The sequence below is a fragment of the Musca vetustissima genome, unplaced genomic scaffold (genome assembly GCF_032173495.1).
Source record: "Musca vetustissima isolate MV318-11 ecotype Yass unplaced genomic scaffold, APGP_CSIRO_Mvet_v1 utg4860, whole genome shotgun sequence".
NCBI classification, from domain to species: domain Eukaryota; kingdom Metazoa; phylum Arthropoda; class Insecta; order Diptera; family Muscidae; genus Musca; species Musca vetustissima.
Genome location: NW_026889522.1, coordinates 7299 through 35048, shown reverse-complemented (window position 1 = coordinate 35048; position 27750 = coordinate 7299). Strand labels below are relative to the sequence as shown.

The 27750-nt window shown below is 35.2% G+C and overlaps 1 protein-coding gene across 1 annotated transcript; it reads right to left on the bottom strand.

Moving 5' to 3' along the window:
- Window positions 1-369: 369 nt before the first annotated feature.
- On the bottom strand, window positions 370-25558 carry LOC133337211 (CUGBP Elav-like family member 2). The gene is made up of 5 exons (XM_061545463.1): window positions 25193-25558; window positions 10285-10585; window positions 6830-7015; window positions 808-834; window positions 370-461 (listed from the first exon to the last, which is right to left on the bottom strand). The coding sequence occupies exons 1-5, from the start codon at window positions 25556-25558 to the stop codon at window positions 370-372; spliced, it is 972 nt and encodes a 323-aa protein (XP_061401447.1).
- Window positions 25559-27750: the final 2192 nt, after the last annotated feature.

Sequence of the window (27750 nt, the reverse complement as noted above, 5' to 3'; positions counted from 1 at the left end):
ATATCCCTTTTTTAATACCAAACAACGTAGAAGTATTAACAAAATTGCTAAGCTTTATCTTAAATATTGCGATCTCTGTCGTGATTTCAACAAACAGAGGGTATAAAATTGTTTCCATTGCAATTCAAAGTATTTTCTGATAATCCATTCTATGCTTTCAAAAATTAATATTTATAGCAGTTATCATCCGAAATTATTAATTTTCCGGAGTTCCATAATTATTTATAATTTGCGGTACATTTTCCTAATTTTTTATAAATGTTATATAAATTCATATTTATATATGTAATTTAAAAATAATTATGAAAAATATATCAAAACAAAAAAATTTATAATAATTATTTATAGAAAATAATTAAATTGTTTATACTAACTATTTGTCAGGTCCACAAAATTTATCCGATTGGCTGATGTTGGTTCAGCCGTTTCTGATTTGAGAGAGCGAACTTTACGCTGTCTCGCTATATAAACACAATGACAAACATAATCATCATCACAGTGAAAGACATAAATTTATGAAAGAGAAAGGGAGAAAGAGATGGAGAGACATATAGAAGATATATAACATTTATTATCAGTAATTATTTTATAATAAATATTTCTATAAGAAATAAGGCAACATGCACGTTACACTGATTTTTTTTTCAACGTAAAACAAAAACTTAATTGAAAATATGAAACAGGATAGTTTGAGAATTTTTCAAATTAACAATTTATCAAAATCAAACAAAGAAAACAAATATATAGCCAATTTGACAAAAACAATAAAAACATAACATTTAAATTGTTACATTTATTGTTTCTCACCTGTATTGGCAGATTTTCCTAATAGACCTTTTGTGTTTGGAATTGCATGTAGAAAATAAAGGAAAGATAAATATATAAAGTGAGACATATAAATTAATATAGCTATGTATGTAAAGTAGAATTTGAACATGTAACAAATATCAAAACACTTAGGCAGCATTGGAAAATAATAGAATTTTCAAAATTTCAACATTATGTTCTCACACAATTATTTTCAACAAATTAAAAAAAAAATAAATTGGGGAATATTTTTTATGTTCTTCGTTTAATACGAGTCTACTCCGACTCCGAACGAACAAAAATTCAAAACTTTTCTGTTCTAATCGTATAAGGGGTCCGATTATGTTCTACCATACAGTATTTACCGATACAAGTTCCCCCAAATTGACCCGAACAACTAGGTGCATATATACTTTAATATTTTCCGTACTCCTATAATCTTTATATTTAAATATTTCTTATTAAAAAACAATAATAGTAAATCCCTTTTTGAAAAACTTAATTTATTTTGAACTGCATTTCACGCTATAAGACAATATTGCCTGCATTTGACAGATTTGTTTTTTAAACTCTCTTTACCAATTGATGTCAATTAATCGTCATTATTGAAAGGCCACGCATACATATATATAAATGTAAGATATATATATTTATATGTATATGAGTATGTGTTTTTGTTTTTATTTCGTAGCCACATACAGGCAACTGTGAAAACTGTGCGTCCCCAATTGAATTGTGAAATAACACCCGTTGGCGGTGATGATCGTTATTGTTTTTGGCCACAAACATTAAAACCTTAAAAATAAGTGTCTAAAGCCTTTTTTTCTGTCGGGAAAAACGTAAAAACAATTGTGTCAGAGGTCAGCTTCGTAGCATAGCATCAGTGCCAGTGTGGTGGTAGGGAAAATAGGGGCGGAGTCGTTGTAGTTGAAGGGGAGTATTTACGGTAAATACAAAATAATCCTAAACGTATCTACTTCTAAAATCCTTCACTATAATGAGGACATTTAATATACCTAAAATAGATAAGGATTTGTATATAGGGGCTATTTCTACGGACACTCAGGTTGGAAAATTGGACTAGGACCTTGACCTAGAAAACCTTGAAAATTGGACTAGGACATGAAAAAAACGCGTGAACTTTGTATGAGAGCTATGTAGAAACATGAACTTATATTAAAAATGTTCTGCGAAGAAGTTGTTTATCTCTCAAGGTATTGAAAGAGTAAGGATACATTATATGGGAACTATATTTGGCCATGGTCCGATATTCTTAATTTCCAGAAAGAAAAACATGCCACTGGATAAAAACCACAAATATATAATTACAAACAACTCGGTTGAAAATCGTGAAAAAAATTTTGAAAATTGGAGGTACAGTTGTGTGTGAGCTAATACATAATGTGTAGTGTTATTGGCACTTTTGGTGGAAACATTTGGCGCTCAATAAGAATATAAAGTATTATATTGAAACTCGATACAATATTTATAATTTTTGATTTTGTAAATGTAATGCCAAATTTAATATAGATTATAGTGTAGATTCTTCCACCTTCTAAATATTCTTCAAAAATCTACGCTTTACGAAGATTCTGAAGAAATTTTCTTTAAAAGTATACTCTTCAGCAATAATATGAAAAACATTATATTACGAATCTACACTCCATATAGACTCTGAAAAAGTGTATAAAAAATCGACGCTTCTTGCAGACCCCAAACAAAATATTCTTTCAAAAATCAATACGTGAAAAAAAATACTTAAAAAATCTACACTCTATATAGACAAAAAAAATATTCCTCAAAAAATCAACATTCTATAGTACGCTCTACATAGACTATGAAACAGTTACACTCTACAGAAACCCTGATAGAATATTCTTTAAAAATCAATAAAGACCATGAACTAATATTTTTTTAAAAAGTCTACACTTTTTACGTGTCCTAACAAAATATATTTTTAAATCTAAACTCTATAGCAGGCCCTACATAGATATACCCTGTCAAAATATTTTTTTTTTAATCTGATATTCAAAATATTTTTATGCCCTACACAACTATATTATAGCTTTGTGGAGTCCCAGGAATTTGTAACGCCGCGAAATATCGGTCCTAGACCCAACTTTAAGTATACCGATCGTCATATCTCGACTAGCTGAGTCGTAGGATGTAGGATGGGTTCTGGCCCATGAAGACCCGTATTGTTTTTGATAAAGATCGGTTAATATTTAGGGGATGAAATGGACTAAATACTAAATTGTTGTCGTTTTTTTGGTCGCTCCAGAGGCCGCAGTTATGGTCCAAACATCGTGAAATTTTACATGGAGAAGGGGATCGGGCCTAAGAATAAGCATGCCTGTTTTGATAAAGATCGGTCAATATTTAGCGGGTCAAATGGACCATGACTTTTGTGTGAAAAATTACAAAATTTTTATTCTGGGGGGTATATACTTGCTCCTGAAGGACATATACTCGAGATGTTTATAGTATGTCCAAGATGAGTTGTTGACCTTCAAATTGATACCAATTATATGGCTGTATGTACTCCGATGCGGGAGTTATACGTAAAGGTGACTATGTGCATATTATTACTATTACTCCATTAGAGGACGGAAATGTCGCGCTGATCGCTTTGAAATTGTACATGAAGTTCCGATTATGGTCAGGGACAACGCTTATAGTTTTCGGTGAAGTTGAGATTTAATTCAGGGGGTGCAATGAACCGAAAACTTTAATTTTGTCAGATTTTTTAGTCGCTCCAGAGGCAATTATTATATACAGAACATCACATATTTTATAAGGTGAAGGGGATCTGACCAAATATTTAGAGCGGCTGTTTAGATGATGATCGGTCAATTTTCCGAGGGGCAAATCAAACAAAACCTAAAGTGACCAATTTTTTATTGTATGACGTAAAAGTTCACTTCATGAAGAAATATTTTGGAAAATATGCAAGACATAGAAAAAGGAGTAGTTGATCTATAATCGGTAAAAGGGGTGCCCAGGCTCAGAATATAGAATCACCGAAAGTGTGCTTTTCGTGGTAGTTGTGTAGGGTATCATATAGTCGGCCCCGTCCAACTATACTGCTCCGCTCACTGGTTTCTTTTTAAATTACAATCTATAGAGACCCTAAAATATGTTCCTTACAACATTTAGCTCCATATAGTCCTTGCAAAAAATACTCTTTTACAAAATTATGCACCATTAGCACTTCAAAAATATTCTATAAAAAATCTACAATCCATATAGCCCTTTAAAAAATACTATTATAAAAATCTACGTCCTTTAAATAATATTCTTTAAAAATCTTAGTCTTAAAAAATAATCTAAGGCTTGTTTGTATCATTTAAAAATATTTTTTAAAAAATCTACGTCTTCTTTGCATCCTTGAAAAATATTTTTTTTAATCTACGGCTGGTGTAGATCCCTGAAAAATATTCTTTAAAAAATCTACGCCTTGTGTGGATGCTTGAAAAACCCTACGCCATGAAAAAATATTCTTTAAAAAATTTACGCTCCTTCATTGGGGATCCTTAAAAAATACTCTAAAAAATCTATGCTTTTTCATTGGGGATCCTTTAAAAAATCTACGCTGTACACTCGTATAAACCCTTGGAAAATAGTATTTAAACCAGTGAGCGGAGCATTATAGTCGGACGGGGCCGACCATATGATACCCTACACAACATCCATGGAAATCTAACTTTCTATGGTTCATATTCTGAGCTTGAGCAATATTTCCCGATATTTGCATACCCTTGACCGATTAGATGTCAGAGGTAGACGTTGTCCTTAACCATACCTAGATCCTTGTGGAAATTTTCAAAGCGATCGGAGCTATATTTCCGCCCTCTAGTGTGGTTATGGGATACTAAATAACATCGGAGTTAATCTATACGCCATAGAATAGAAATTTTGTATTTTTTCACACAAAAGTCAGGGTCTATTTGACCCGCTAAATATTAAACGATCTTTATCAAAACATGCATGCTTATTCCTTGGATCGATCCCCTACTCTATGTAAAATTTCACGATGTTTGGGCCATAATTGCGGCCTCTGGAGCGACCAGAAAAACCGACAAAAATTTAGTATTTGGTCCATTTCATCACCTAAATATTAACCAATCTTTAACAAAAACAATAGGGGTCTTCATTGGCCAGCACCCATCCTACGTGCAAAATTTCGTGAAGATTGGTCCATAACTGTGGACTGTATCGTGTTTACAAATTATAATGGACAGACGGACTGTCGATCTAGACATATGTATCCGTCACATGTCTAGATCGACTCAGCTAGTTGAGATATGAGATCGGTATACTTGAAGGTGGGTCTAGGACCAATATTTCGCGTGGCTGCACAAAGCTATAATACCCTGACAACATAGTTGTGTAGGGTATACAAATATACGCTCTATAGACCCTGAAGAATGTTTTCCTTTAAAAATCTACGGTTCTTCTTGATTATGGAAAATATACTTTAATAATCTACGCTTCTTTAGACCCAGAAAAATATCCTTTAAAAAATCGACTTTGAAAAAACTACGCCTGCTGCTAAAGCTAAAAAATTTTCTCTAAAAATCTACACTTTATATAGAACCTGAAGAGAAAATTCCTTATGAAATCTTGATTCTACGCTACGCCTCATTTTGAAACTGAAAACATATACATTTAATAATAAAATCTACGCTCCACTTAGACCCGGTAAAAACATTTTTTGGAAATATCCGCTCAATATAGACCCTAAAAAATATTATAAAACTTTACTATGCTTTGAAAGAATATTATTTTAAAAATCTACGCTTTTTATAGTTCTTGAAAACATTTCTGTTCAAAATCTACGCTATTTCCGAAAATGTTATGTATAAAATCTACTCGTCAGACGGCCCAAAAAAAATATTATTTGCAAAATCTTCGCTCAAATAGCCCTTGAAACAATATTTGACGGTTTTAAAATTCCTTCAAAAATGATCCCCTTTTAAATAATTGTTTACCACCACCCTGTCCACTTTGGTCATGTCATTATAGTATACACTCTGACTGGCGTATAATGAATTATTTAATTAAATGATTTTTAAATTATCAATATAATTAAGTTTAAGTCAACAAAAAACCAACGGATATTGGCCCCAGCGAACAATGGGTGGTGGTTGGTTAATGACCAACAATGGCAAATGGGTGGAATTGGAGAATTGATGGAGGAGGAATGTGAGTTCACAGTGAACGATAGGATTGTCGGTATGTCTGCGTGTTGTTTCTGTGGTCTGGGGGATTACAATTTATTAACAATATCCGGCAATCAATGGTCAATGATGCATGGCCGGTCATGTATTAATGGCGACCACCATTGATGCTGTGGGAAATATCAACGGAAAGAGTGAGAGGGTGGGTTGGGGATGAGAAGTGAGTGGTGGCGGTGATGGGCCTAGCCACCACCGCATGTGTTAAGTAATGTTTGTGTAATTTTCACTTAAACATTACTTATGAAAACGGATTAAACTGGCATTGGCTCTTATTAAAAGTTCAGAATAAATAAATGAGTGAATGGGGTAGGTAGTTGTTGTTGTTGAAATTATCCATTGAAGGATTAACATCTCATTGGTTGGTTATTATGTATATAGCTAGGTATGTATATGTGTTTCTGACTATAATGGGTTTAATTCAGAAGCCAGCTGTTTCGTAATAATATTGATATCGATTTGAGGTTTGAAATTGACATGTGGTGGTAGTTTGTGGTAAAAATTAAAAGTGGGGATTTATGCCTTTATAAAAATCCAGGCGATTACAAAAATTTGCCACAGCGGCAACAACAACAAAAACAAGAACAAGGAAGTTAATACGCAACATGATAAAAGCTGTTGACATTTGAAGCTTAATTTGAAACTTTTTAAGCAGCAATTAATTAATTTTGTCTCTTATCAAAAGGTAAAATGCACGAACACACACACCAACATACACACACAGAGAGATAGATATACACATTTATATTTTAATACATATGTACATAATTGATAATAATACTTACACAATAAGGCGGCTGTATTTGTCAATTGAGCATTGCCCGGATTGTTGGCCGTGTTCGTCAATGAGGATTGAGTCATGGCTGCAAGGGCAGCTAAATTTTGTACAGTCATCGGAGGTAGTAGACCAGCGGCAGCAGCCGCTGCTGTTGCGGCCGTTGTATCCGCTGTATTTGTTTGTGCACCCAGGCCTAAAATGCAAAGAGGGGAGAAGTGGAAGAGATAAACAAAAATACATTTATTAGTAATTAGTGGTAAAGGTATTTGTTGAACGGTGGAACAGTCGAGGTATGGAAGGGAGATATTTTCCAGTGGAATAAAAGGTACAAATTTTTAAAAATTATAATTTGGAATTTTATAGTTCATCAAAATCAAGTTTGTGCTGATAATGTACCCTTTATCAATAGTTACATCGCTGGAGAATATTTTCGATCAGAATATTTGAAAAGGTGAAATTGAAGGAAATTGAAAAAATATTCTTGAAATAAACTACGCTGCATAAAAACCCTCAACAAACTACGCGCCATATAAACCCTCAAAAATATTCTTTAAAAATCTACGCTCAATAGACTCTTAAACAATATTCTATAAAAATATACGCTCTATATATAGCTTCAAAAATATTCTTTAAACCAGTAAGGAAAGCAGTAAAGTCGGACGGGCCGACAATATGATACCCTTCACCATATATTCAACAGATGGAATCCTAACAGATGTCGCATTTTTGAAGGACCATTAACATGAAATTAAACATTTTATTCTGCAACCTATACTAAATTTTGGTCAGATATAGAGTTGCTTCTTACAATGAGACAAAATTATGTAAATAAATTCAAAGCAAAATATCGAAATCTAAACCGATTTAATCGAAACTTGTCACGTGTTAGGTTACACTTATTTCAGTATGTTTTGTACATTCGGCCACATTTTGAATTCTTCATTTACTTATAAATCATAATTTCGTGCAAATCGAAGGATATGTACAGACTTTGGTGCACCATTTACAAAAAATCGGACGAAAAAATATATGGGAGATATATCTAAATCAAAACCGATTTTTACGAAATTTAACACACATCGTTCTAGACATAATTCAGTACGCTATGCCAAATTTCGTGCAAATCGAAGGATATATATGGTTTTTGGTGCACCATTTACATAAAATCGGATCTGAACCGATTTTTTCCTAATTTCAATAGGGTTCGCCATTGGGCTGTGCCAAATATCATCCAATTCGAATAATAAATGCGACCTGTATTGTTTACAATTTAACATGGACAGACGGACGGACGGATATGCATAAATCGACTTAGGAAGTGATTCTATGCATATTCTCAAAAGGAATCATGTGTCTATATCGTTTCCCTTTCCCTGCTACAAACATATGCACACTGTACCTTAAAAATATTCTTTAGAAAATCTACGCTCCATATAGGTCCTCAAAAATATTCTGTAGAAAATCTACGCTCCATATAGGTCCTCAAAAATATTCTGTAGAAAATCTACGCTCCATATAGGTCCTCAAAAATATTCTTTAGAAAATCAACGCTCCATATAGGTCGTCAAAAATATTCTTTAGAAAATCTACGCTCCATATAGGTCCTCAAAAATATTCTTTAGAAAATCTACGCTTCATACAGGTCCTCAAAAATATTCTTTAGAAAATCTACGCTCCATATAGGTCCTCAAAAATATTCTTTAGAAAATGTACGCTCCATATCGACTCTCAAAAATATTCTTTAGAAAATCTACGCTCCATATAGGTCCTCAAAAATATTCTTTAGAAAATCTACGCTCCATATAGGTCCTCAAAAATATTCTTTAGAAAATCTACGCTCCATATAGGTCCTCAAAAATATTCTTTAGAAAATCTACGCTCCATATAGGTCCTCAAAAATATTCTATAGGTCCTCAAAAATATTCTACGCTCCATATAGGTCCTCAAAAATATTCTTTTAAAAATATTCTACGCTCCATATAGGTCCTCAAAAATATTCTTCTTTATAGGTCCTCAAAAATATTGTGTAGAAAATCTAAGCTCCATATAGGTCCTCAAAAATATTCTTTAGAAAATCTACGCTCTACATAGACCCTCAAAAATAATTTTTAGAAAATCTACGCTCCATATAGATCCTCAAAAATATTCTTTAGAAAATCTACGCTCCATATAGGTCCTCAAAAATATTCTTTAGAAAATCTACGCTCCATATAGGTCCTCAAAAATATTCTTTAAAAAAACTACGCTCCATATAGACCCTCAAAAATAATCTTTTAAAAATCTACGCTCCATATAGACCCTCAACAATATTCTTTAGAAAATCTACGCTCCAAATAGACCCTCAAAAATAATCTTTTAAAAATCTACGCTCCATAGAGACCCTTATGTGGTTGCTTGAAAAATTATTTTTTAAAAAATTTTCGATCAATAGACCCTTGAAAAAACATTCTTTAAAAAATCTACGCTCCATAGAGACCCTAATGTGGTTGCTTGAAAAATTATTCTTTAAAAAAGCTACGCTCCATAGAGACCCTTATGTAGTTGCTTGAAAAATTAGTCTTTAAAAAATCTACGCTCCGTAGAGGCCCTTGTGTGGATGCTTGAAAAAATATTCTTTAAAAAATCTACGCATTGTGTGGATGCTTGAAAAAAATATTCCTTAACAAATCTACACCTTGTGTGGATGCTTGAAAAAAATATTCTTTAAAAAATCTACGCCTTGTGTGGATGCTTGAAAAAATATTCTTTAACAAATCTACGCCTTGTGTGGATGCTTGAAAAAAAAAATCTTTAAAAAATCTACGCCTTGTGTGGATCCTTATTTTTTTTAATCTATGCCTTTTGTAGATCCTTAAAAAATATTTAAAAAAAAAATCTAGCGTCGTGTGGATCTTTGATAAACTATTTTCTTAAAAATCTAACCCTTCTGCTCCTCTATAGCCCTGAAAAAAAATAACATAAATCATATTCAGCCGGATCTTTGTCAATATCAGTCTTACCTTTGAAGAGGATAAAATCGCATCGTATAATTGCTGTAAAAATTTAGTCTTTGTCTTTCCATAGTATGGTAATCAGAGGGAAAAAGCTGGCTCGCTTTCAATACAAAAAAATACACATAAAACAATAAACCAAAAATGGTGAATTTCAAAACAAAATAAAATCCAAAAATTTTCAAATTCCACCTCCTCAAAAAATATGTGCACTCTACAATGCACACCAATATCATCATCATTTTTGTCTCTACTTCCATACCACTGTTCCACAAAATGTTTAGCTAAGGCTATGAGTATGCCCCGCAGTGGCTGTCGTAATCATTGAAATGTAATAAATTCAAATCAAAGATTGTATTTTATATTCCCTCCACTTCCACTTTTGCTTCGTAAGCCATCCCAAAGGCTTTCACACTTCACATAAATACATTTCTATACAGACAGACACACACACACCCACCCACATACATACCTTGCAATAGTTGCTGTTGCAGACCCACTGCCTGCAATTGTTGCAACAGCTGCAATGATGCTGGTGTTATGGCATCGGCTCCCAATACCGGACTGGCCTGTTGCGGTGTACTTGGCATTATGGCCGGCGTCGAAACCGTTGTCGCTGTCTGTCCCAGGGGTATATTCATGTTCGTCGCCAAATTCCATAGATTCGCTTGGATTTGTTGGATTTTCTTTTGTTCCTTTTCCTTTTGGGTATCGGCGAATTTCACCACTAATGGTGAGGTGCAGCCTTCCATGGTCTTGTTTTGATTTAGTGTCTGAACGGGGGTGTTCAAAAATCACAGGCACACACACACAAATATGAAATGAAAATTTTGCAGAAAAAACGGAAAACCGAAAAATTGATATAAATAAAAATCAAGAAGAAAATAGAATCGAAAAATAGTAGAAAAACAAACAAAAACAACAACAAGAGTTTGAAAAAAGAGAAAGAGGAGTAGAAAAACGAGAAATTTTTTGGGAAAAAAATCCATGAATTTCAAATGAAGTTATTTTGATGTTGGTGTTTGTTTGTGTTAAAAAATGCAGTGATTTTTTTGTTCCTCCAATGGGGTAATAAATCTGAAAATCCGTCTCTGTTTTTTTTTTGCGGTATGGCTTTGTTTTCCCGTTAACGATTTTCAAAAATATTGCTGCAGTTTACTGCAGGGATTTTATTTATGTTTTTGTTGTTGTTAGTATGTTTGTTGTTGGTTGGTTGGTGGGGGTTTTCAATGTTAACAGTTACTGAAATGCAATTTACACAGGACAATAAATTTGCATAACTTACACCAGTTGGAAAATAGAAAGGTAAAATATTTAGAAAAATCTTATTTTTCAATTTAATAAAAATGGAATAAAGCATTGATTGCATTAAAAAATAATATGATACTGAAATATGGTTAAATTTGATTTTCAGGAATTTTTTTGGAACCTCAAAATTATAAGAAAATAAGCTCAAAATTGTTAAGTTATTGGACACAACATTTAAGGTAGATAAGGAAATGTGGTTTTAGTCAATAAAAACGGTTCCTTCTTCGACGACTATAGGGAGTTTCTGTGAATCACGCCTCGCAGCCATGGAGAAATCGTGAACAACTGTATATTTTTGATGGCATCACTAGACATACATACAGCCAATGTGTCACATAAAAATAAGCCAAACAAACATAAATGGCCTTAAGGAGGTCAGGGGAAGTAAATCTCGATGCAAACTTCAGAGGCAAGTTGTGACTCAAATAAAATGAGGTGTCGAAGAACAGACCTGGTTTCAAACCTCAATAACGGTCAAAACTATGCCTGGGTTGAGGGGCTTAAAACTACTTCTAAGCAACTACTAGACAATATAAAAATATAAATTTTACAAACGACACAATTATTTATGCAGAATTGCGCCATTTCTAATACTTTTGCAGTAACCTTGTCAATCCGAGGTATTTTTTAACTGGAGGAAGTAGTTAAAAATTAAGTAATCTCTGTTAAACTCCTATAGAAATATTCTTTACATAGAGATCAATATTTTTGACATAGAAGTCATATTTTCAGTGCCTGGCTACATTTTAGGTGTTTCGAATGTCTAATCTGAATTTATAACAAACAGTGTCTGTAAGTAGTCATTTGGAACTGTCAATGGCGAGAATACCTTCTTACAGGACTTCTGGCTTATTCGGTATCTGTAATACATGCGCGACCAGCACCCAAGCAAATGAAGAAGTCGATAGACAGGACAAATATAAATCTCCCCAGGTCTTTTATAAAGAGTCACAGTCTCGGCCTTCCTTCTGGTCTGGATCCATTTGTATAATTTTTTTTAACAGTTAACGACAATCAGATTTCTAAGGAACCTGTATGTCATTTATGTTAGGGAAATTTGTATACTTTAATACTCAATTGCACAATTTAATAAATTTGTTGATGAATTAGAATGTTCGGTATTGAAAATAGGTACCGACCCGAACGTAGGTCAAGGTTTTGATAAAACGACCCCCGACATTTTGCAAACAATACTGCAATTTGGGTTTTCAATATAAAGGTGTAGGTTAGCTCTTCAAAAAAAAAAAAAAAAAAAAAAAATCTAAAAAAACCTCAAAATCCTTCATTTCGTCTTTATAAGTACACAGCCCCCTTGTTCTAAAGAATTCCTTCAGATTGCCAATTTAACCTCTACATTTTGGTTATTGGATTAGTTCACCTCGTATATAGATACTTTCCGAGCTTAAGCTCTTCCAAAGAGACTTTATATCGTATTTTTAAGTGCTCTACAAGCACCTTATAAAAGCACCTCTATAAAATCTTTGCTCTTTCGTTCGTTTACATAAACTTCTTGGTGCTCCACCTCGGCTATGCAAATTCTGTTTTTACTCTTCCGATCGTCTGCATAAAATCTCTGAGTTACAGCCATAAAAAAAAGAAGACTGCAATTTGCCAATTCGGCTTTTTGATGTAGTTCAGCTCTTCTAAAAAAAACTTCCTCCAGATCTTTTGACAATTTCCAAGCTTGAGCTCTTCTAAAGATACTTCAAAGTCTTTCATATCATCTTGATAATTACGCAGGCCCTTGGCTTTAAATGAGTTCTTGCACTTCCGTTTTCCAGCTCGTCTATAGATACTCTCTGAGTTTAAGCTCCTCTGAGGAGAGACCCTTTATCTTGTCTCCAAGTACCCATCCACTTAACTGTAGACTCCCTTGGCCTTCAGTCCTCCATATTATCCCTTTATTTCCCAGGTTCTTGCCTCTATATACTCCGTGACCGACAATTAAGGAAATGCAGTGTTACATATCTAAAGATTGTTTCCATTGTCTTTCAGTTGGTACATATGGACATCCTGAGCATCTAATTGGACATCGCTGACGCAACAATTCATTTATATAAAATTAGTGGATATTGACCCTCAGCTCATATATATGTAAATTGTTTAGACATTTAGAGCTCGTCTATATAAGCAAATTAGCCACTTCGCCTCTAGAGACTTTTTAGAAGTTTTTCTCTATGAACTTTCTGTTCGTGTAGCTCATCTCAATGAGTCTCTGGCTCTATCTAAACTTCTTGGCTCTTCAGATCAGCTATATGAAGTCTATAGCCCCCCAGCCCCCAAACTTCAGGTCTCATTTTAATCTCTGGTCTTCAGCATTTTACTCATAGGACCTTCAGTATGAGTGGATGCCGTCGCTCATTGCTATAAACGTCATTTAACGTTAGATCGCTTATTGAAGCGAGTCGTAGAATTGAATTATCAAAGATTTTAAATGCAAATAACATTGATTTCGCCTTTATACAAGAAACTCACTTAAGAGATGTCCATAGAGTTGCATTAGAAAATTACGCGTTCGTAAGGGACAATAGTTCCCAAGGGGTAGCAATAGCTTTAAGAAAATCATTCAAATTTCAAAAGGTGATTGTAAGGGATTTCACATATCCTAGCTTGTTTTTAAGTATTGGTATCATTTTAAATGGCGTTGAACACAGAGTTTTGATTGGTTCAATTTACATCCCATGCAATGCTGATCGCACTCAATATAGTGCCAGTTTGGAAGCTCTGAATAGTATTTCCCGAAATTACTACGGATTGATAATTGGGGGTGATTTTAACTCCAGACACTCGGATTGGGGTGACACATTAAATAATATGAATGGGAACACCTTTTACGAATGGATTCAGGAATCGTCGGTGGATTTTTTAAGAATCTCAGACTCCGTTCCATCTTTCCCAAATGGTGCATCATTTCTAGACCATTTTATAGTAAGTACAAACTTAATCGATCCGATATCTCAAAATTTCCAAATAAGCTCCTTACCAACATTTTCTGACCATTTTCCCTTAAAATTGCACTTAAAATTGTCATCGTTATCTATTATTTTGAGTCCTCTAAAATCTTATACTTCCTATAAAAACACAAATTGGGATACATTCCGAGTTGATATTCAAGATGGTTTGTTGAATAGCTTTCCAGATTCAAAAAGGAATCTCTCTAATATTGAGATAGACTTTTATATCGACAATATTTCAGATGTGATAACCAATGCTCATACCAGGCACTCGGAAATTAAAAAAATGGGTAAAAAATACATCGTTTCAGATGCAATAAGAAACCTCTTCAAACTGAAGTATTCTTGGCAGAAGGATTTGAAAAAAATCTATAATAGGACTCAAGATAGATCGGATCCAAATTACCGTTTATTATCAAAACAGGTGCAACTATTAGGTATTATAATTAAAAGGCAAGTTGAAATTGAACAGTCTAAAATATTTTCTGAAAGGTTTAATAAAACCGGGACCTAAAGCGCATAAGCAGGTGTATAATATCATTGGTCATAAACGTAAAGCAAACCTCAATAAATTAACAGAAAATGGAGCTTTAATTGACGATAATCTAGTTGCATGCGATAAACTTAAATAACATTTCGCTACTGTTTATAGTCATTCAAATTTAAGTGAATACATGCATGATATGGAAGATATAGTTCATAACACAATAGCCAGTAGAAATCATATGCTTAATTTTAATGCCATGGAATCTTCTCTTAATTTTATGAGAAACCCCAGGCTAACACATATTGACGAAATTATTAATATTATCAAAGACATTAATAACAAAAAGTCTTATGGATTGGACAACATATCAAATTTCATAATAAAAAAGCTTCCTGCTAAGGCATTTGAGTACCTAGTTATAATATTTAATAATTGTTTGAATAACGCATATTTTCCAGGTAAATGGAAAATTTCCAAAATCGTCCCGGTTTTGAAAAAACCAAATAATTCGGAAATTAACAATTTGAGACCCATCTCTATGCTTTCCAACCTTGGGAAATTATTAGAAAGAATAATACGCATTAAAATGGACTATGGTCTTAATTCGTCATATATTCCAGATCTGCAATTCGGATTTAAAAGTGGCCATTCTACGACCGATGCTTTACTTAAATTTGAAAATGATATAATATGTAATCTACGAGAACGAAAATGTACAGTAGCTATTTCACTTGACGTAGAAAAGGCATTTGACCGTGCATCCCACTTAGGAATTTTATATAAAATGATACAACTTAATTTTGACCCATTTGTTATAAAATTGTTTTATAGTTTTTTCTCAAATAGGAAATTTTGTGTTCAGTTTTAGCAACTAGTATCTGAGCTCGTGGATATTGGATGTGGTGTTCCTCAAGGTTCCATTTTGTCACCCCATTTATATAGTATATTCATGTACGATTTTCCACATCATTATGGATATTCTTGTGGTATCCTTTATGCAGACGATTCATTGCTATATGCACACGATGAATCGCCAAGTACGGCATTATGTAAAGTAAAAAATCACTTGGAGAAAGTTGCACAGTACTATACAAAATGGGGTATAAAAATTAATGCATCTAAAACTGAAGCTATTTGTATTAGAAATGCTTCAGGGAAATGCAAAAAATGGGTAGTCCCTGAAAGTAAAAATTTAAAGTTAACATTCAATGGTACTGACATTCCTATAGGCAACTCATTTAAATATTTAGGTATCACATTTAATAACCTTATGAAATTTAATAAACACGCCAGACAGGTTTTAGGAAAAGCATATCGCCTTCTTGGGTCTTTTTCAAAAATTTTGGCCAATAAAGACCTGCCATCAAGCACTAAATTACTTTTATATAAAACTTCGATTAGACCCGTATTTCTTTATGCGTTCCCAATATGGTTCAGTATATCCCCTGTTCTAATTACCGAAATGGAAATTTTGGAAAGAAAAATTTTAAGACACTGTATTGGGAAATACTATGAATCAAGCTGCAAGCGTTTTTCCAATAGGGTAATATATGGCGAGTCCAAAATTACTCCTGTTGGTTTATACGTTTGTGATTTGATTTCAAAATTTGTTCAACGCGTAAACGGTCATGAAAATAGCTATATATCATGTATTTATAACAACCAGAGACCATACAGTTGATCAAATATCAACTATTTATCTCCAATTGGATATATAAATGAAGTCCCACCTAGTTTCGACATAAACACAAACATTCGATATTCTTTTTATGAAAAAGCGATATTTGGTACACATAGAGGGTGATGTGTATGCTGGTTGGTTTTTATTTTATTTTTTTTATATTATTTATTTTTTCTTTGTTCTCTTCTGTTGTTTTTTTGTTTTTATTTAGTTTTTAAGTCTAATTGAGATTTTAACTCTCAAAATTACGGTATTCTCGGGAGCAAGGAATTATTCTACAGTATTATTGTAATATAATTATTTTTTTCTCTTTTCTCACATGTTTAAGCATGGTGCTGTACACACTATATTGTAAATTTTGATAACACATTATAATCTTAAGTTTGGCTTTCTTTTATTAAAACTCTTCTGAATTATAACGTTTTTAAAAAAGGCTCAATAAATTAAACCTTAAACCTTAAACCTTGCGCCATTCGTTATACCCAGAACATAAATTTGGAAAACGTTCGTTATATGCGATAGTCAGTGTAAAAAGCCGACTATTTTGCTCATTCGTTATATCCCATTTCGTTAAACTGAGCATTCGTTATACCGGGCGTCGACTGTATTTAAAAAATCAACGCATATGAAAGTCTTTCAAAAAAGTTATTAAAAAAATCCACGCCTATGGAAGACCATGAAACAAATCATTTACAAAAATGTATGCCTATGTCTTTGAAGTCCTTGAAAAACACATTTTTAAAAAAATCTATGGAGGTCATTCTAAAAATATTATTCATAACCAGTAAGGAAAGTGTAAAGTCGGACTGGGCCGACTACATATGTATCCTAACATACCTCGGGTGTTTGTTATATATCTATATCTTAACCGATTTCGAGGAAACTTCCCAGAGACTAGTTTATATTACTTCAGTACGTCGGCCTAGCTAAGGATCTTTTCACGAAGCTTAGCAACATTATTGACCTAATTCAGTACTTTATACCAAAATTCGTGCAAATCGAAATATATAAAGGGACTTTGATGCACCAATTACATAAAATCGGACGAATATATATGGGAGCTATATCTAAATCTGAACCGATTTTTACGAAACTTTGCACATATCATTCTCGATCTCATTCATTACTCTGTTCCAAATTTCGTGCAAATCCAAAGATTTTCAGGGACTTTAGTGGACTATTTACCTAAAATCGGCCGAAGCTATATATGGAGCTATATCTACATCTGAACCGAAACTTTGCACACATCATTCTAAACTTAATTTAGTACGCTGTGCCAAATTTCGTGCAAATCGAAAGATATATAGGGACATTGGTACAAAATTTACCTTAAACCAGACGAAGATATATATGGGAGCTATATCAAAATCTGACCGATTTTTTCACGAAACTTGACAGACATCATTCTAGACCTTATTCATTACGCTGTGCTAAATTTAGTGCAAGTCAAAAGATTTCCAGGGACTTTAGTGGACTATTTACCTAAACTCGGGCGAAACTATATCTAAAACTGAACAGATTTTCTCGAAACTTTCCACACATCATTCTAGACTTAATTCAGGACGCTATGTCAAAACTCGTGCAAGTCAAAATATTTCCAGGGACTTTAGTGGACTATTTACCTAAAATCGGATGAATATATATATATATATATATATATATATGGGAGCTATATCTAAATCTGAACAGATTTTCAAGAAACTTGGCAGACATCATTCTAGAACTTATTCATTACGCTGTGCAAAATTTCGTGCAAGTCTATAGATTTTCAGGGACTTTAGTGGACTATTTATTTAAAATCGGGCGAAGCTATATATGGGAGCTATATCTAAATCTTGACCGATTTTCTCCATACTTTTCACACCTCATTCTAGACTTAATTCAGTACGCTATGCCAAAATTCGTGCAAATCAAAAAATTTCCAGGGACTTTAGTGGACTATTTACCTAAAATCGGGTGAAGCTATATATGGGAGCTATATCTAAATCTGAACCGATTTTCACGAAACTTTGCACACATCATTCTAGACTTAATTTAGTACACTGTGCCAAATTTGGTGCAACTCAAAAGATATATAGGGACTTTGGTGCACCACTTACATAAAATCGGCCGATACTATATGTGAGAACTATATCTAAACCTGGGCCGATTTTCAGGAATCTTGGCAGACATCATTCTACGCTCAATTCAGTACGTTACGCTAAATTTCGTGCAAATCGAAAGTTATATAGGGACTTTGGTGCAACATTTACATTAAATCGGACGAAAATATATATGGGAGCTTTATCTAAATCTGAACCGATTTTCACGAAACTTGGTGATGTCTTGGTGATGTTTAGGCTCAATTCAGTTATTAATGTCAAATTTTGTGCAAATCGAAAGATATACAGGGACTTTGGTGCACCATTTACATTAAATCGGACGAAAATATATGTGGGAGCTATATCTAAATCTGAACCGATTTTCAGGAAACTTAACACACATCATTCTAGACCTAATTCATTATGCTGTACCTAATTTCGTGCAAATCGAGAGATATATAGACACTTTGGTGCACCACTTACATTAAATCGGACGAAAATATATATGGGAGCTATATCTAAATCTGAACAGATTTCTACGAAATTTTATACACATCGTTCTAGACATAATTCAGTACGTCATACCAAATTTCGTCGAAGAAATCTGAACCGATCTTCACGAAACTTTGTACACATCATTCTAGGCCTAATTCATTACGCTGTGCCAAATTTCGTGCAAATCGAAAGATATATAGGGACTTTGGTGCATCATTCACATAAAATCGAACGAAACTATATATGGGAGCTATATCTGAACCGAATTTCTCCAATTTCAATAGGGTTCTTGAACCAAATAAGTGAACTGTGCCAAATTTAATCCAAATCGAATCATAAATGCGACCTGTACTTTGTTAACAAAAAACAGTGACGGACGGACAGACGGACATGCGTAAATCGACTCAGAAAGTGAGTCTATGCATATTCTCAAAAGGAACCATGGGCCTATCTCGATTCCTTTTGCCTGTTACAAACATAAGCACAAAGACATAATACCCTTTACCACAGTATGGTGAAGGGTATAAAAATTAATAAATATGTCATATCTTGTGCCATTCCAAATCTTCTGCACCTTCCTTTGAGGGACATAGCATAACATGGTCCTATATTGAATATTTTTTGCAAAGTTTGTGTACCGAACACAAAAACCAGGACAATTCCAGCTTACTCGATTGGTTGCTACGACCTGAAGATAACTAAATTCAGACGATACCTTTATATGGAACTATTTGAAAGCATAAACAAAGAAGTTTCTGCCAATAAGATTTTACCCATGAAGAACCCAGATGCATTTATTGGATAATTATCCTACGATCATCAAAAAATCCAAAATCGGGCGGGACTTTTATTTGGCGACTATGTCAAAACATTGCTTTATATTGAACTTTTCTACCGTTAAGAACTTATTGAATATCAAATCACTCTACCAAAATTTTTCCAAAAATTTGGTGTAGCCCCCATATAACACTACCTCCAACCACAATTTATTTTTTGGAACAAAGGCAGGATTTTCAACCAAAAATAAGGTAATTTTATAGTTGTTATTCTCATTGGGTAGATCATCTCCCTATTAAAAAGTTTCGTTTTTGGTCCAAAATTCAGCGTAGATCCCATATAAAGGTACTTTCGATTTTTCTGAATTCTATGAAGTTTTTTTAACAGAATTGGCTCTTATTGAAAGATTTCCGATATGGTTTTCAAGATAGCCATTAATCTTCTGCAGTTTACTATGGCTTCGATACAAATATGCCGCTGAATTGTATGTATTTTGTTCATTTTATGCTGCAGTTTGACACGGGGGAACTTAATGACGTTTTTACTTGTTCACATTTAGGATCCTGGATTCTTCAAATTTTGTCCGACTTTATTAATCATGAGTCTAGTTCTTCTCACTCCACTATAAGTAAGTCAACTAGAAATTTTGTTCGGAACTACTGTTTAAATTTTTCTTCGTAAAACATATTTCTGTTGTCAAGTTTTTTTCTTTTTGTTGTTGTTTTGTATTACAACTTACGATATTGTATGCATGCGTACATAGATGGTATTTGGCTAGCAACCTATCAAATGTCAGAATTCTTTTTGTAAAGTCATAAATTTTGATATGTTGTTAGAAAAAAAGTAGAAAATTCAAATGTATCGGCAACGAAAAGAAGAAAGTTACACAATGGCTACCTTACAACACCTTTTGCAAGGGAGGAGAAAGAACTCTCTGCTACAAAATATAGACAAGACTCCAACACACTTACATATGTATGTATATATGTAATGAAATATACATATGTCCATAAGGAGAAAAGTATGTTCAATTTTTTTTGGCTCCCATAAAAGTTATTTGCAGTAGCACCTACTTACCTTTGTACACATGCATATGTAATTGTTGTTGAATGTGTGTGCGTGTGTGCCACAACAAAATATTTTTGTTGTTAGTGCAATTGTTGTTGAAAACTATTATTTGTACAGCATTGTTAAGTTGTCATTCTGTCTAAAACATCGTTCGTTCTCCATTCTGCCATAATGTCATCTCGACTATCTGTTTTTTTTCACTTATTACACCAACACAATCAGTAAGGATGTGTGTGTTGGAGTAGTTGGTGTTAGTGTTTGTTACAATGCTGTTGCACTTGTATTAGAACCTGTCACATGTTATGAATTATGATAACTGCAAATAGTTTGGCAACAAAAACAGAAATATTTTCCAAGTCTTTTTTTGTTTTTGGAAATTTATGAATGTTGAAAGATACATTATGTTGAAAAATTTTGGGATTTGGTTTGTAGGTGTGTAGGAAATTTACCTGCAATCTGAGTATGAAAATATGTGATATTTGGTATATTAGCAATGGCCAAAAATTTCGAAAAATAAGTTATGAAGAAATAAAAATATTAAACTTCAAATGGGTTTTCAGAACGTATGTCATACTCAGGATATTTGGAGTTTCCGACAGATCTGTCGATTACCGTGACATGTGAAGGATATTTCAAAACATGAACCTATATTGAACAGAGGAAACGAAACAAGTGAAAAAGCGTTAAGTTCGGCCGGGCCGAACTTTGGATACCCTCCACCATAGATATACGGGCAGGTACTAGAAATGAAAATATAGGGAACATGTCAAAAAGTGGACCTATACCGACATTTCTAAAAACGGATTATGTAAACCATAATGTAAACAACAATACAAATTTCAGAAAATGTTAATGGATAATTATACCTCCAGCCTTACAGCTAATGACGGTGTATACACTTTAACACAATGAAAATGTGCCTCATCGAAATATTGGTTCTAGACCCCATGTTTCTTTGGACCAAATCCGTTTCAGTAAAGTTGGATTTCATTCAAACCTCGCACATCTTATTATTTCTTCCAAACTTAGTTCAAATTCGAAGATGGGGAATATCGGTCCACTTCTTCTGGTACCTCCACACAGGGGCTAAGTCTAAATGCGGCTATAGTTCATTCGCTATCCTCCGCAGGTGAAATGATTACAACTGAGTCTTAGAACCAAAATTAAAACGCGTAACAAATCAGATAACTATTTTAATATAAAACCAGTGAGCTGAGTAGTATAGTCGGACAGGGCCGACCATATGATACCCTACACAACTACCACGAAAAGCACACTTTCGGCGGTTCTATATTCTGAGCCTGGGCAATATTTCGTAATATTTGCACCCTTTTTACAGATTATAGATCAAGAACTCCTATTTGTAATTCTTGCATATTTTCCAATTTTTTTTTTTCTTGAAGAGAATTTTTACGCCATACAATAAAAAATTGGTCACTTTAGGTTTTGGTTGATTTGACCTTCGGAAAATTGACCGATCATCATCTAAACAGCCGCTCTAAGTATTTAGCCAGATCCCCTTCACCTTGTAAAATATATGATGTTCTGTATATAATAATTGCCTCTAAAGCGACTAGAAAATCTGACAAAATTAAAGTTTTCTCGTTTATTGCACTCCCTGAATGAAATCTCAACTTCACCGAACACTATAAGCGTCGTACTTGATCATAATCGGAACTTCTTTTACAATTTCAAAGCGATCAGCGCGACATTTCCGTCCTCTAATGGGGTAATAGTAATAATATGCACATAGTCACCTTTACTTAATTACGCATAACTCCCGCATCGGAGTACATACAGCCATAAAAATTGGTATCAATTTCAAGGTCAACAACTCATCTTGTTCATACTATCAACATTTCGAGTATATGTCCTTCAGGAGCAAGTATATACGTCGCAGAATAAAAATGTTGTAATTTTTCACACAAAAGTCAGGGTCCATTTGACCCGCTAAATATTGACCGATCTTTATCAAAACAGGCATGCTTATTCTTAGCCCCGATCCCCTTCTCCATGTATAATTTCACGATGTTCGCACCATAACTGCGGCCTCTGTGGCCACAAGAAAAACGGACAAAAATTTAGTATTTGGTCCATTTCATCCCCAAAATATTAACCGATCTTTATCAAAAAAAATAGGGGTCTTCATTGGCCAGAACCCATCCTACATGCAAAATTTCGTGAAGATTGGTCCATAACTGTGGCCTGTATCCTGTTTACAAATTATAATGGACAGACGGACGGACGGACACACATGTCTAGATCGACTCAGCTAGTCGAGATATGACGATCGGTATACTTAAAGGTGGGTCTAGGACCAATATTTCGCGGCGTTACAAACTTTTGGGGCTGCACAAAGCTATAATACCCTGACAACATAGTTGTGTAGGGTATAAAAAGGGGGTTATATGGGGACTACCCCAAAAAGGGGGCGAATATTAATAATTTTTGGTAGGGAGATTTGTTACCATATACGACTACAAAATACCAAATTGCAGCAAATTCGGTTGATAAACGCGTTCAAGAACCCCAAAATACCGAAAATTGGGGGTATCCTTATATGGGGGCTATCCCAAAAAATTGAACTATATTCATAATTTTTTGTGGGGAGATTTGGTACCTATTAAGAACTCAAAATACTAAATTACAGCTAATTCGGCGGAAAAATACGATCAAAACCCCCAAAATACTGAAAATTAGGAGGTACCGTTATATGGGGACTACCAGAAAAAGTGGACCTATATCCATAATTTTTTGTGGAGAAATTTATTACCCAATAGGAACCCAATATAGCAAATTTCAGCGAATTCCGTTGAAAAACGCGGTCAAGAACCCCAAAAAACCGAAAATTGAGGGGTTACCCTTACATGGGGGCTGTCTGAAAAAATGGACCTATATTTATAATTTTTAGTGGGGATATTTGCTACCCAATAAGAACTCAAAGTACCAAATTTCAGCGAATTCTGTTGAAAAACACGCTCAAGAACCTCAAAATACCGAAATTTTGGGGTTACATGGGGGCTGTCCGAAAAAATGGACCTATATTTATAATTTTTAGTGGGGATATTTGCTACCCAATAAGAACTCAAAGTACCAAATTTCAGCGAATTCGGTTGAAAAACACGCTCAAGAACCTCAAAATACCGAAAATTGTGGGGTATCCTTATATGGGAGCTATGCCTAAAAGTGGACCGATATAGCCCATCTTCGAACTTGACCTGCCTGCAGACAAAAGACGACTCTATGCGAAATTTTGGGGCTCTATCTCAATTCGTTTAGACGCTAGAGTGATTACAACAGATAGACGGACATGAAGTCGAGGGGTTTTACATGATTATCGCCTTGACGGCTTCAACCATGATGCACCATTGCACAGGGGTCGCGATACGATGCGTCGGCCAGCGCCCCTTTGGAATTACCCAGAGTTCTCTTAGAGAGTGGTAGCCCTCCACGGAGTTCTAGGTCTATCCCGCAGGTACCAATTCGAAGATCAGCTATATGGGCTTCACTTCCCTCTTGGTAAGGGGTTGAGGACTATCTTACACCTCTGCTGCTCTATGGGTCGCAGCACCCGGTTGAGAATGCAACACCACACCGAGCCGAAGCTCTACCCGCGATTTGGGTATAAACCACAACCACCGCGTTGCACCCAAAACAGGGGCCTCTCCATAGTCAGGCTAGATCAACAGATCTAGGGGCTCCTGACACCCGCGGCACCAGAAGAGTCTCCGGTCCTAACCACACACTCATCTCACATTCGTACTCACACACAGAGCAGACTCATTCATACAACACCATTCACACAAGCCAAGACTAGCACGCGTAGAGCTAGTGGAGAGAACACGACTAACATCCCATTGGCCCTCAACATTGGAGATACCCATGGAATCTAGATTCCGGAAGTCGTCGTAAAATGGACATGAGCACAATACATGTAGCCAGTCCTCGACTGGTGCCCCGCACCTACATGCTTCTGTGCCAGAGATGTTCCTTCTATACAAAAATGCATTTAAGGAACCATGTCCCGTCAACAAGTACCCCAAGTGAAGGCCAAAACCAAAATCGGGGTTCGTCTGAGCAAAAGTAACATCAGGAATGAACCTGAAAGTTACTCTACCATTCTCACTTTCATTCCATCTAGATTGCCATCTAGATGAAAGAATTTCTCGCAGCCGCGATTTGCGATCCTGGACGCTCATTCTCTCCACGTCGTCTACTGCCCAGTCAGAAGGCACAATAGGTAGACCCCTCTTGGCCAAGAAGGACACGTTTGCACGAATCACTTCAAGATCCAAAGGAGGAACACCCAGCAACACCTGCATGGCCTCAGTAGACACTGTGCGGCATACAGGTAAACAAGCCAACATCATAATTCGTTGGCATGAAAGTATCTTGCGACACCCCCAGCCTAACGCCGTCGTATACCATATGGGAGCGCCATAAGTAGCACAAGCTACGAAAAGACCCCCATACACAACACGCATTGCACGTCTACTGAGGCCCCATTCAGACCTCAACACACGACGAACTTGACCAACAATACTGCACATTTTCTCCTTTAAGCGATCTAGGTGGGGGATGAAATTCATCCTCTCGCCCATTGTGATGCCCAAGTATTTCAATTCGGTCTTATAATTAAGACCTCGACCATCAAAAACAACACTGGGATGTCGATTACGTGACAAGCTGCCCTTGAGCAACATAGTCACGGTCTTCTCCCTGGCCACTTCTACACCAACTCGTAAGCCCCAAGCACCGACAATCTCCATCAATTGTGAGCCAGACTGTTCCAACTCGGAACGAGACCTAGCCTCCACTAATATCAGGAGATCATCTGCGTACGCACATACCTTACAGGTGGAACTAAGCTGCCGCAGTAACGGATCCATCATCATGTTCCATATATATGGACCACAAATGGAACCCTGCGGGCAACCCCTAACGACATCTATTGAAACACTATTCTGGGCACCAACAGAGCACGCCACCCTGTCAGAAAAATAGCTTTTCCATAGCTTTATCTCTCGACAACCAACTTCCTGTAAACGAGCAATCACACGCGACCAGCATAAATGGTCAAAAGCACCCTTAAAATCGACAAAAATACCCAAAACGTATTTGCTTGTAGATCCCTCGACGCATTGTTTGACATACAGCCAAGCGTCTTCAATGCTACGACCTGGTTTGAAACCAAATTGAAACTCGGATTCTGTCCCAGCCAATCTCTCCTGCACACTGGCAGGAGGCTGATGCCTCGATAAGATCGAGGATTACTCCTGACCTTATCGGGAGATTTCAGAAGGACGATGACTTTCGCAGCCTTCCACGACCTCGGAAAAACACCTGAGCGAATACAATTACAGAGCAAAGTCTCCAGGTAGTCCGGAATGACCTTCCAGATGCTTTTACACATCTCTCCGGTCAAACCATCCAAATAGTCCTTAAAAACCTATACCTTTACAAATGTCCTTAAGAATTTTCTTAGGAACCCACGCCTTATAAAATAGTCCTTAAGAATTTTCTTAGGAACCCACGCCTTATAAAATAGTCCTTAAGAATTTTCTTAGGAACCCACGCCTTATAAAATAGTCCTTAAGAAACCACGCCTTATAAAATAGTCCTTAGAACCCCCATTCAAAATAGTCCTTAAAAGCCCACGCATTAAAAATAGTCCTTAAGAACCCACGCCCTATAAAATAGTCTGTGGAACACACGCGTAAAAATAATCCTTAGAACCTACGCCACATAAAATAGACATAAAGAAGTCACGTTTTAAAAAATAACCCTTAAAAAGCCGGACATTAAAAATAGTCTTTAAGAGGCCAATCCTTTAAAAATCGTCCTCAAGATGACAAGTCCTAAAAACCACCCATAAAAAATGTTTACTTAATAATCAACACCTTGAAAACATGGACCCCTATTTCCTCCAAGAATTCGCAATGCCAAATTACAGTTATAAATTCTGGATAAAACCTTTAAAATACCGAAAATAGAACAAGATATATGCAAATATATAAGGGAATATAGAAAGAATAGAGAACTATGTCGCATATTTTCTGCAAACATTATGATCGTCCTCCATTAACTCAGAAGGCCATGTTACAGTCACTTAGTAACATAAGAATACTTAAAGCGAAGAGGGGTCTTTGTAAAAATTTCAAAAAACTAGTCGCTCTCCAACATGTCAGAACCCAAATCCCTTGATTTCAACGGATAGACGGACATGTCCACATCGACATATAATTTAATTCTGATAAATAATCTCCGGCGCAGATGAAATGCCTTATTATTAGAAGGTTAATAGGCAGTGAATAAATATTCTTGAATCAAGTAAAAAACATTTGTTTAGGTTCAGCAGGTGAAGGGTTATATCCATCTCCATGAGGTGGTTATTCGAAATAGACTTCTGTATGGAGGCTATGCCATGGTAAATTGCTAACATAAGAAAACGAAATATCTAACTACAGACACTCAGGTTGATTAAGGTTCTAACAAGAAACAAGAAATAACCAGTTTCTGGGACCAAATGCATAAACTGGCCAAAATCAACCGAAGGACACCACGAATAGGAAACTGATGCTCAGAAGTATAAGTCATTCCTTCCACTTCTTCGGAAGTGGCGAAATGGATTACGTCTCCGGGAGAGCAGACGAATATTAAAACCGCAAAAAAGAAAATTACCTTCCCTTCCGCTGATATAAAGAGAGCCATTAACTGAGAACGGCAAAGCTTGCACTAATGTCATGAAGGCAATCGCTATATTGGAATCTTTCATGAAGACCGGGAATCACATATCAATTGGACTTTACGAAAGAAGAAGAAGATAGTAGCAACAAAATTGGTAAGGAGCGCTATTTTTGGCAAATGTTGCCGGAAGGCGTTATATAGACGAGCTCTGGTATGAAGTGATTTACGACGAACGTCAAACCCTCAAAAAGAAAATAAGCTTCCATCGACTGATATCAACAGAAAGCAGGACCAATCCGAAATCAAATGAGACTATAACGAAAATCGATCGACTGAGGACGGAAAAGCTGGTCTATTATCAAGAAGACGAGCGCAGCATTGAAATCTTTCATAAATACCG